The 12228-nt window shown below is 38.7% G+C and overlaps 1 protein-coding gene across 1 annotated transcript; it reads left to right on the forward strand.

Annotated features, from left to right (window-relative positions):
* The first annotated feature begins 232 nt into the window (after positions 1–232).
* On the forward strand, positions 233–6941 carry LOC127131736 (uncharacterized). Its single transcript, XM_051060654.1, has 3 exons — positions 233–400; positions 5047–6414; positions 6573–6941. Exons 1-3 carry the CDS (start codon positions 233–235, stop codon positions 6939–6941), a joined length of 1905 nt encoding a protein of 634 aa, XP_050916611.1.
* The last annotated feature ends 5287 nt before the right edge of the window (positions 6942–12228 follow it).

Consider the following 12228-nt stretch of genomic DNA (forward strand, 5'->3'; position numbering starts at 1 on the left):
TATCCAAAAGTTGATGGATGAGAATGTAATCCATATTCAGCAGTCGAGGGATATGGGAGATGATGCAAATGTGATTGCGCCTGTGTTTAAGACCCCTGAGCGGGTAGTTATCCAATTTGATAGAAGCAGCGGTAATAATGATAATAGATTGGTATCACCGTTGGTTATACGGTTGGCGGGCCCTGTTCCGTATACATCCGATAAAGTTGTGCCATATCAATACAATGCCACTATGATCGAGAATGGTAAAGAGGTTCCTCTACTAGTCGCAGATTCAGTAGTGAATATTGGTGATATAGAAAAGGTGACCCGTAGCGGTCATGTGTTTGGTCCAGTTTTTCCAAAAGAGATAGAAGATGTTTCCGCAAGTAAGAAGGTAGAGATTCCAGTGATGAATCTGGTTAGTGCTTCAACGTGTCAATCTGGTGAATCCAGCAAACTGAAGGCTAACGATGATGATAAAGTTTTAAAATTGATTAAAAGAAGTGAATTCAATGTCGTGGAGGAGCTGCTCCAGACTCCGTCAAAAATCTTTGTGTTGTCACTACTGATGAATTCTGGGTTTCTGTTGATGTTCCTACTGTTACTCATTGCTCTAAGTAATTTGTTTTCATTTATTTTAAAGAAAAATACTTCTCCTATGCCTAAGGGAGAAATGAACATTGTTGAGCATTTTCCTTATTATCATCAATAAAAAACAATTTTATTCATCTACATCTATGATGTTCTATTTTTACTTTTTTTTTGCTTTCCTGAAAATGGTAATCACAAAAAACATAAATAAATAATAATTTTCCATCTGCATAATATTTAGTCGCACTCCACTTCTCTAAAATCAAAATATCAATCATTATGTAGGTTGGCTCTCAAACCCATTGAATATAATGATCCTACTCCATCTCCAAACTTTGATTTCCCTGTGTTTGAAGTTGAGGAAGAGATTGATAATGAAGAAGTATCTGATGAATTATCTCTGTAGATGTTTGTGATTGGTTGCATTTTGTGTTAAAACACTTACTGTACTTAGATGTCTTGACTGAAGTCATGACATGCTTAAGTAGTATGCTACAGGATTAGCTAATACAGGATTTACTGAATGTCAAACTGAATGTTATGACATTCATCCCTGACAGCAGATACTGAATTATAGGCTAGTTAGTTCTTCTGTTATGTTTCAGTATTTATTTCAGGCTGTTTTTTAGGAAACTAACAGCTAAGCTAAAATTAAGAGACCTAACATATAGCCTATTGTCTGGATGTCAAACTGAATGTTATGACATTCATTCTTGACAGTAAATGCTAAAGTATAGGCTAGTTAGTTTTTCTGTTATGCGTTAGTATTTATCTCAGGCTGTTTTTCAAGAATCTAACAGCTGTGCTAAAATCCAGGAAACTAACAATTGTGCTAAAATTAAAAGACCTAGCATATAGCCTATTTGTTAGCACCCTAATGTGTGGAAATTAGGTTAACTTGCTTGACCTTAATTTTAGGAAATTCAAGTACAAGGCCCAAGTGTTGCATTATAAAAGGATGGCAATCCTACTTTCAGCAACTCAAGGGTTCGAAGTGTGAAGAATTAAATACATCATTGTATTTCCTTGCTGTAATTTTATTTGTGTCTTGTATTAGGTTTTACTTGTGAGCCAAGCAATTGTCACCTAGATGATTGCATTGGACTAGGGTGTTTATTGAGTTGTAATTGTTGTGTCACTCTAAGCTTTTAAGCGTGAGTGCTGTGTTTCTTGATTAAAGCTTTTAAGCACAATCAAGAGTTATTTGAAGTATAACTTCACCACTGACTTTAAACTTATTAAAGGTTGTAATCACTGTTATGATTGAGGGGGAGTGAGTAGGAACTCAGGTCTTAGTTTAGATTGAAATTGCATTGGGTAGGTCTTAAGTGATAGGATTAAACAGTTGGTTTAAGTCCTGAATTAATACCTCTTATAGTGGATTTCCTCCCTGGCTTGGTAGCCCCCAGATGTAGGTGTGTTTGTCACCGAACTGGGTTAATAATTCTCTGTGTTACTTGCTGTCTTTTAAATTTACCTTCTGCATACATGACCTGCCTGCGCAAAATTGGATGTCATAACATCCTGTGTGACATCGATAGTCTGTTACTAGAATTTCAATTGGCATCAGAGCAGGCACCCTGCCTGTTAATTTTTGGGTGAGATCTAGGGACGTTACTTTCTAGTACCATGGACAGGGATGCATGATTCTCAAATAGACCACCCATGCTGGATGGTTCTAATTATGATGACTGGAAACCTCGTATGATAGCCTTCTTGAGGTCTCTGGATAGCAAGGTTTGGAGAGCTGTCAACAAAGGATGGGAACATCCAACGAAGACAGGTAAAGATGGAATCATTATGCAAATTCCTGAAGAAGAGTGGGACAAAGAGCAAGAGACATTAGCCCTTGGAAACTCTAAGGCTTTGAATGCACTGTTCAATGGGATAAATAAGAACATTTTCAGACTGGTGCATCACTGTGAACTGGCTAAAGAAGTTTGGGATACTCTCAAAATAACTCATGAAGGGACCTCCAAGGTAAGGATGTCTAAACTCCAGATGCTGACTACTAAGTTCGAAAATCTGAGGATGAAAGAGGATGAGACTATTCATGACTTCCACATGAATATTCTTGAAATTGCCAACACTTCTGGAGGCTTAGGAGAGAAAATGTCTGAAGAAAAACTTGTAAGAAAGATTCTCAGATCACTGCCCAATAGATTTGCCATGAAGGTTACTGCTATAGAAGAGGCTCATGATATCTGCAATATGAAGGTTGATGAGCTTATTGGCTCTCTCCAAACTTTTGAAATGGGCTTGTGTGAGAATGTTGAAAAGAAAAACAAGAGCATAGCTTTTGTATCAAATACTAAAGAGGATTCAGAAGAAGGAAATATTGGAGGTGATGAAAGCATATCAAAAGCTATAGCCGTGCTTGGAAGACAGTTCAACAAGTTCATAAAGAAGGTTGATCAAAAAGGTAGACCAAATGTCAAAAACTCGTCATCTGACATCAGTAGAAGATCAAAATCTGAAGAAAAGTTCAACCAAGGCAAGGGAATCCAGTGTCATGGATGTGAAGGTTTGGGACACATTAGAGCTGAATGTCCTACCTTCCTCAAGATGCAAAAGAAGGGACTATCTGTCACCTGGTCTGATAGAAACTCTGAGAGTGAATCAGAAGGAGAATCTGCAAAACATATCACTGCACTAACTAGTGTCTGTGCCTCTGATGATGACTCAAGTGGAGATGAACTTACATTTGATGAACTTGCTGCTTCATATAAAGAGTTATGTGTCAAAAGTGCAGAAGTGTGTATCCAAGGAGAAAAGCAGAAGAAACTCATCAAGGAGCTGGAAGCTGAGAAGAAGAAGCATCTGACAGTCATAGATGGTCTAAATGGTGAGATAACCTTGTTGACCTCTAAGCTATATCAAATGACAAAATCCATCAGAATGCTGAATAAAGGAACTGACACTTTGGAAGAGATTCTAAAGATGGGACAGAAATCAGGAACCATGTCTGGTTTATGCTTTGTCAAGGAATCCTCATCTGAATTCAAAAGCTCAAAGGCTGAAGTTCAGAAACTCAAGCAGAAGTCACAGCCAATGTCACAACATCATGGACACAGGAGGATTAACCATCAAAAGAAGAAATTTCAAAGATGGAGATGCCACTACTGTGGTAGATTTGGTCACATAAAACCCTTATGTTACAGGTTGCATGGTTATCCTAACCAGACCCCTCAAGTTAGACATAAGCAGAAGGCATCTAAGCATAATGCCCCCATCAAGAAACAACAATGGGTTGCTAGATTAGCTCACACATCTCTAAGGGCATCTACCAGAGAAGACTGGTATTTTGATAGTGGTTGCTCAAGACATATGACTGGGATGGTGAACTTATTGGTAGATATACAACCTCATACTACCAGTTATGTGACCTTTGGTGATGGAGCTAAAGGAAAAATCAAAGGTGTTGGTAAGCTGGACAGTCCTGGAGTTCCAGAACTGAATAATGTGCTGTTAGTAAAAGGACTAACTGCTAATCTCATCAGCATAAGCCAACTATGTCATCAAGGCTTCAATGTACAGTTCACTAAGGAAGAATATGTTGTGAAGAATGGAGAAAATAAGGAAGTTATGAGAGGATCCAGATCCAAAGATAACTGTTATCTATGGGAACCTGAAGTCTCAAACTACTCCTCAATGTGCTTCTTAGCCAAGGAAGAAAAGGAAGTGAAGTTGTGGCATAGAACACTTGGACATCTTCATTTAAGAGGAATGAAGAAGATCATATCCAAGGAAGCAGTTAGAGGAATCCCAAAGTTGCTTATGGATGAAGGAAAAGTCTGTGGAGAATGTCAGGTTGGCAAGCAAACCAAGATGTCACATCCTAAGCTTGGACATCCTACAACATCCAAAACTCTGGAACTTTTGCACATGGACTTAATGGGACCTATGCAGATTGAAAGTCATGAGTTGTCCTCACCTATTATTCCTCAGCAAAATGGTGTAGTTGAAAGGAAGAAACAGAATTGTGTATTATTATCCACTGCAGAAGCTGAGTACATAGCATTTGGTAGCAGTTGTTCCCAACAGGTGTTGATGAAACAGATGCTGACCGAGTAGAATGTCACTCAGAATGTCATGACATTATTCTGTGACAATCTCAGTGCCATCAACACTTCAAAGAATCATATCCAACACAGCAGGACCAAACTTATTGACATTAGACATCACTTCATAAGAGATCTGGTAGAAGACAAAGTGATTACCTTGGAACATGTGGCAATTGCACTACAACTTGCTGACATATTTACAAAGGATTTGGATGCTACTCAGTTTGAAAATTTAAGGGGCAAAGTGGGAATATGTCCTTCTGAGGAATTATAGCAACTAATGATGTTAGGTATTTACTGTTTAATATTTCAAATTATTAAACAATTGAGAGTATGCTCTGATTGGTCAACTAATAATAGTTATTACTCTTGCAACAAGCGTTACCTCTTCCATCGTTTCATCTTTCAGTCACGCAAGCATTCTCTCAAAGAAACTTTTCATTTCGCCTCTAAGATACTCATCATGTCTCAACAATCCAACCCATCTTCCTCCAAGAACATGTCTGATTCCTCTAGCTCTGAACCAAGCAACCCTAACAAAGAAGATCATGTTGCTGACTCTGCGAATACCTCACATGCAAGAAGACCTAAAGAAACTGTATCAGGCTTCTCCTCAGCCATCGCTCTTGAGGAACGAACCAGAGAAGGTTCCGGGTATGTTCACAATGCCATTGCCACTATGGTGACTGGAATACTCTCTAGTAATCATAAGGTCCTTGGGGTCTCCATTCCATTAAACACTATTGAACCTGATAGTGTTGCTTATCAAGAAAATATTGAGTCTTTAGGAAAGAATATCTCTGATGATGTTGAGCAAACTGATGATCATAAGGAGTCAAATGTTGACAAACCCTTAGATAATGTGGCTGGTGAGGAAGTTCATGTCACTCATAATGTCAGTAACAACCCTAACTGTGAGGCTGAAACAGTAGACCTGGAGGAATTTTCTGATAATGAGTCGTTGTCCTCAGTTCTCCCTAGCATAGCCAAAAGGGTTAGGACTAAGAGAGAAAATAAAACAGTGGCTCAAAGGTCCCCCAGAAAGAAGATTGATGTTCCAACCTCTTCCAAGACAAAGGTGGCAGTCGAGAGCTCCCTCAAGAGGAAAGTTCATGGTCCAACCAAATCTTGGAGCAAAGGGATGCCCAAGAAAAGGAAGACCAAGTCTGTTATTGTTGAGTCTGACTCAGATGTTCCATGTGATGTCCCTGACACTCTGTCAAAGAAGAAGCCAACCACAAGCAAGCTTGTATCTAGTGTCCCTGAGGTACCAATTGACAACATATCTTTTCATTTTGCTTCAAGTGTAAACAGGTGGAAATATGTTTATCAGAAGAGGTTGGCTTTGGAAAGGGAATTAGCTCAGAATGTCCTAGAATGTAAGGATATTATGGACCTTATTCAAGAGGCTGGTTTAATGAAGACTGTGACTCAGTTCTCAAAGTGCTATAAGATGTTGGTAAAGGAATTTGTTGTCAATTTGTCTGAAGAATGTGTTGATGGGAAGTCTAAGGAATTCAGGATAGTGTATGTGAGAGGCAAGAGTGTAAATTTCTCTCCCTCAGTGATCAACAAGTATTTGGGAAGGCCTGATGTGGCTCAACCTGAGCTTGAGGTGATTGACAACAAAATCTGTCAAGTCATCACTGCTAATCAAGTCAGGAAGTGGCCTCTCAAAGGAAAATTGGTGGCCAGCAAACTGGGTGTCAAGTATGCAATGCTGCACAAGATTGGAGCTGCTAACTGGGTGCCCACCAATCATAAATCTACAGTTGCTGTAATGCTTGGAAAGTTTATATATGTTGTTGGAACCAAAGCCAATTTTGACTATGGCTCATATATTTTTGATCAAACTTTGAAGCATGCAGGAAGCTTCAGTGTGAAGGGGCCTATATAGCCTTTCCTTCTCTCATTTGTGGTATTGTTTTGAATCAGTTTCCAAACATCTTAACAGAGAATGATTCTGTGAAGAAAAGAGAAAGCCCTATGTCCTTCAGTTATAAGTTGTTCCTAGGTACCCATGTTCCTGATATTGTCATGACAACAGGTGAGACATCACGTGTAAGCAATCAACCAGGTAAAGCTGCTGTCATTGCAATGCTCAAAGAAACTTGCAGGGAGTTAGAGGCAAGGAAGCTGAACTTGGAAAAATTGATTAGCACATTGGAGATGACTGAAGGTGATGTGCTTGGTGAAGCTACTACTGCTGCAGAAGGAGCTGAAAGACAAGGTGAAGAGGGAGAAGCAGATACCAGTCCTGATGATGGCACAAATGATGATGCTGACTCTGAGTCAGATGACTAGAACATTTCCTGTGTTTTTGATATTTGCTTGTATTTTTGTCTGTTTGGTCTTTAATATTAAGTGTTGCTTTGGCAACATTTTTAACAAAAAGGGGGAGTAACACCTGTACCCCAGGACAACAAATGTCTTTGAAGTTGAAGGTCCTCTAAACGTTGTTGCTGTTTGAAGTTTAACTTCTATGTGTGCTGAGTGTATTAGCTAATTTGATTCTCTGCTTGGATGTGTGCTTTCTGCTGCTGTGAACTCTGTTGTGATACCAAATTGTTTTAGCCAAAAATTTGCCAAAGGGGGAGTCTGTAGATGTTTGTGATTGGCTGCATTTTGTGTTAGAACACTTATTATACTTAGATGTCTTGACTGAAGTCATGACATGCTTAAGTAGTATGCTGCAGGATTAGCTAATACAGGATTTACTTAATGTCAAACTGAATGTTATGACATTCATCCCTGACAGCAGATACTGAATTATAGGCTAGTTAGTTCTTCTGTTATGTTTCAGTATTTATTTCAGGCTGTTTTTCAGGAAACTAACAGCTAAGCTAAAATTAAGAGACCTAACATATAGCCTATTGTCTGGATGTCAAACTGAATGTTATGACATTCATTCCTGACAGTAAATGCTAAAGTATAGGCTAGTTAGTTTTTCTGTTATGCTTCAGTATTTATCTCAGGTTGTTTTTCAGGAATCTAACAGCTGTGCTAAAATCCAGGAAACTAACAACTGTGCTAAAATTAAGAGACCTAGCATATAGCCTATTTGTTAGCACCCTAATGTGTGGAAATTAGGTTAACTTGCTTGACCTTAATTTTAGGAAATTCAAGTACAAGGCCCAAGTGCTGCATTATAAAAGGATGGCAATCCTACTTTCAACAACTCAAGGGTTCAAAGTGTGAAGAATTAAATACATCATTGTATTTCCTTGCTGTAATTTTATTTGTGTCTTGTATTAGGTTTTACTTGTGAGCCAAGCAATTATCACCTAGATGATTGCATTGGACTAGGGTGTTTATTGAGTTGTAATTGTTGTGTCACTCTAAGCTTTTAAGCGTGAGTGTTGTGTTTCTTGATTAAAGCTTTTAAGCACAATCAAGAGTTATTTGAAGTATAACTTCACCACTGACTTTAAACTTATTAAAGGTTGTAATCACTGCTGTGATTGAGGGGGAGTGAGTAGGAACTCAAGTCTTAGTCTAGATTGAAATTGCATTGGGTAGGTCTTAAGTGATAGGATTAAACAGTTGGTTTAAGTCCTGAATTAATACCTCTTATAGTGGATTTCTTCCCTGGCTTGGTAGCCCCCAGATGTAGGTGTGTTTGTCACCGAACTGGGTTAACAATTCTCTGTGTTACTTGTTGTCTTTTAAATTTACCTTCTGCGTACAGCACTTGCCTGCGCAGAATTGGATGTCATAACATCCTGTGTGACATCGATAGTCTGTTACTAGAATTTCAATCTCGTTTACTTGAGCACGAGGAAAAAGCCATTCAACCGTTTGAAGAGCAGATTGAATTAGTCAACTTGGGTTCCGAAGATGATGTGAAAGAAGTCAAGATTGGATCTAAATTGTGTCCAGAAGCTAAGAAGGGGTTGATTGATCTTCTTCGAGAGTATTCTGATGTGTTTGCTTGGTCCTATCAAGACATGTCTGGTTTGGATTATGAGATTGTGGAGCATAGATTATCGTTAAAGCTGGAATGCCCGTCGGTCAAGCAGAAATTAAGAAGAACTCATCCTGATATGGCAGTAAAGATCAAAGAGGAAGTGCAAAAGCAGATCGATGTTGGTTTCCTTGTAACCTCTGAGTATCCACAGTGGGTGGCCAACATTGTGCCCGTTTCTAAGAAGGATGGAAAAGTCCACGTGTGTGTTGATTATAGAGATTTGAATAAAGCTAGTCCGAAAGATGATTTCCCTCTGCTGCACATTAACATGTTGGTAGATAATACAACTAAATTCAAAGTCTTTTCATTTATGGATGGATGATCCGGTTATAATCAAACAAAGATGGCACCTGAAGATATGGAGAAGACCACATTCGTTACACCCTAGGGAACATTCTGTTATAGAGTGATGTCTTTCGGTTTAAAGAATGCTGGTGCAACGTACCAGAGAGCTATGACCACTCTTTTTCATGATATGATGCATAAAGAGATTGAAGTTTACGTTTATGATATGATTGCCAAATCAAGTGATGAAGATGAACATGTTGAGCATTTGTTGAAGTTATTCCAGCGTTTGAGAAAGTATAAACTCCACTTGAATCCCAATAAGTGTACTTTTGATGTTCATTCTAGTAAGTTGTTAGGCTTTATTGTCGGTGAGAAGGGTATTAAAGTTGATCCTGCCAAGGTCAAAGCAATTCAAGAAATGTTTGCACCCAAAACTGAGAAGCAAGTCAGAGGTTTTCTCAGCCGCTTGAACTATATCTCAAGATTTATATCGCATATGACTGCCACGTGTGTGCCTATATTCAAGCTTCTTCAGAAAGACCAGTCTTGTGATTAGACTGAAGATTTCCAGAAAGCTTTTGATAATATTAAAGAATATCTGCTTGAGCCTCCGATTCTATCTTCGCTTGTTGAAGGAAGACCGTTGACCATGTATCTGACTGTGCTTGATGAGAGTATGGGTTATGTTCTTGGTCAGTAATATGAATCTGGAAAGAAAGAGTATGCAATTTACTACCTCAGTAAGAAGTTCACCGACTGTGAGACTCGGTATTCTATGCTTGAGAAGACATGTTGCGCATTGGCTTGGGCTGCTAAGCGTCTGCGCCAATATATGTTGAATCATACTACTTTGTTGATATTAAAAATGGATCCAATCAAGTACATTTTTTAGAAGCCTGCTTTAACTAGAACGATTTCCCGTTGGCAGATGTTGTTATCTGAGTATGATATTGAATACCGATCTCAAAAAGCTATTAAAGGTAGTGTCTTGGCTAACCATTTGACTCACCAACCGATTGAAGATTATCAGTTAGTGCAGTATGGTTTTCCTGATGAAGAGATCTTGTACTTGAAGATGAAAGATTGTGATGAACCATTTCTTGAAGAACGGCCAGAACCTGGTTCTTGTTGGGGCATGATATTTGATGGAGCTGTTAATTCATATGGTAATGGCATTGGGGTAGTGATTATTACTCCTCAAGAAACTCATTTTCCGTTTACAGCTAGATTGACTTTCAAATGTACAAATAATATGGCTGAATATGAAGCTTGCATTATGGGGCTAGAAGAGGCCAATGATCTTAGAATAAAATATCTTAATGTCTATGGAGATTCAACTTTGGTTGTGAATCAGGTCAAAGGTGAATGGGAGATGAATCAACCTAGTTTAATAGCATATAGAGACTATGCAAGGAGGATTTCACCTTTCTTTACAAAGGTTGAGTTTCATCATATCCCTTGAGATGAAAATCGGATGACAGATGCTCTTGCAACGTTGGCTTCAATGATTATGGTGAAATTTTGGAATGAAGTTCCTAATTTGACTGTGATGCATCTTGATAGGCCAGCTCATATGTTTGTTATTGAAGAGATCAAAGATGAAAAGTCGTGGTATTTTGATATAAAATGTTTCCTCCAAAGTCAGATTTACCCGCCTGGGGCGTCTTTGAAAAATCAGAAGACTTTGAGAAAATTAGCTGGCAACTTCTACCTAAATGGTGATATGCTTTATAAAAGAAACTTCGATATGGTTTTGCTCAGATGCGTGGATAGACACGAAGTAGGCTTGATGATGTCTGAAGTCCATGAAGGTTCCTTTGGTACTCATTCCAATGGACATGCTATGGCAAAGAAGATGTTGAGAGCAGGTTACTATTGGTTGACAATGGAATCTGACTGTTGCAAGTTTGTGAAGAAATGCTACAAGTGTCAAACTTATGCAGATAAGATTCATGTTCCTCCGACACTATTGAATGTCACCTCCTCTCCATGGCCCTTCTCCATGTGGGGAATTGATATGATTGGTATGATTGATCCCAAAGCTTCGAACTGACATCGTTTCATTCTAGTGGCTATTGATGACTTCACAAAATGGGTTGAAGCGACATCGTATGCAAATGTAACCAAGCAAGTTGTTGTAAGGTTTATCAAGAATCAGATTATATATCGTTATGGTGTGCCAAGTAAGATCATTACTGATAATGGATCAAACTTGAACAATAATATGGTGGAAGCTCTTTGCAAAGACTTCAAGATTGCACATCATAATTCTTCTTCCTACAGACTTAAGATGAATGGGGTTGCTGAATTTGCAAATAAGAACATCAAGAAGATCATTCAGAAAATGGTTGTGACATACAAAGATTGACATGAGATGCTCCCGTTTGCTTTGCATTGGTACCGTACATCCATCCGCACTTCAACAGGGGCAACCCCTTTCTCTCTTGTTTATGGCATGGAATTTGTGCTCCCAATAGAGGTTGAGATCTCGTCACTGCGTGTGCTAATGGAATCCAAGTTGATTGAAGTTGAATGGTGCCAGACCAGATATAATCAATTGAATTTGATTGAAGAGAAGAGATTGACTGCCATGTGTCATGGTCAGTTATATCAGAAGAGAATGAAGAAAGCATTCGATAAGAAGGTCAAGCCTCGTGTGTTTAGAGAAGGTGACCTCGTGCTCAAGAAGATTCTATCTTTCAAACCTGATGCCAAGGGCAAATGGACTCCTAATTATGAAGGCTCATATGTTGTTAAGAGAGCCTTCTCAGGTGGTGCTTTGATTCTTACAACTATGGATGGTGAAGAGTTCACTCGTCATGTGAATGTCGATGCAGTCAAGATATACTTCGCATAAAAAAGAAAAGAACAACTCGCTAAGTCGAAAACCCGAAAGGGCGACTTAGGCAAAAATGAGTGTCTCGGTGGATTGAAAACCCGAAAAGGCGATCCAGGCAAAAGTTAGAGGCATAAAATAGAAAATTATCCCGGTAGATTGAGTACCCCACCTTGGGGCAATCTAGGCAAAAATTAGGGATTATGGTAAGTAACTACATTCATTGGTCCTAATCATGGGAGCAGTTTTGAGCAAGTCATTTGGTTCTGATTCATTATTCTCGGCCGAAGCCAGGAGAACAATGGATATCGAAGATGGTAGGGAGAGTAATGATCATTGTACTCAATGTAGCCCTTTTCCATGTAAATTACCACTTTCAACTTTGTAAACATCTATGGAGTCTTGTCATTTATAGAGTACCATTCTATTAAATAAAGTTGAGCTTTTATCCAATTGTTTATACTCTTACTTACTTCTGCTAAATAAAATTGAATTTTTAT

The sequence above is a fragment of the Lathyrus oleraceus genome, chromosome 3 (genome assembly GCF_024323335.1).
Source record: "Lathyrus oleraceus cultivar Zhongwan6 chromosome 3, CAAS_Psat_ZW6_1.0, whole genome shotgun sequence".
Lineage (NCBI taxonomy): Eukaryota > Viridiplantae > Streptophyta > Magnoliopsida > Fabales > Fabaceae > Lathyrus > Lathyrus oleraceus.

Excerpts from the sequence above, each read along its gene's own strand:
- LOC127131736 (XM_051060654.1), top strand. The coding sequence starts at position 233 with ATGATCGAGAATGGTAAAGAGGTTCCTCTACTAGTCGCAGATTCAGTA. Across the intron at positions 401-5,046 it reads AGATTCCAGTGATGAATCTG|TCACGCAAGCATTCTCTCAA; the intron begins GTTAGTGCTTCA and ends TTCATCTTTCAG. Across the intron at positions 6,415-6,572 it reads ATCATAAATCTACAGTTGCT|TTTCCAAACATCTTAACAGA; the intron begins GTAATGCTTGGA and ends GTTTTGAATCAG.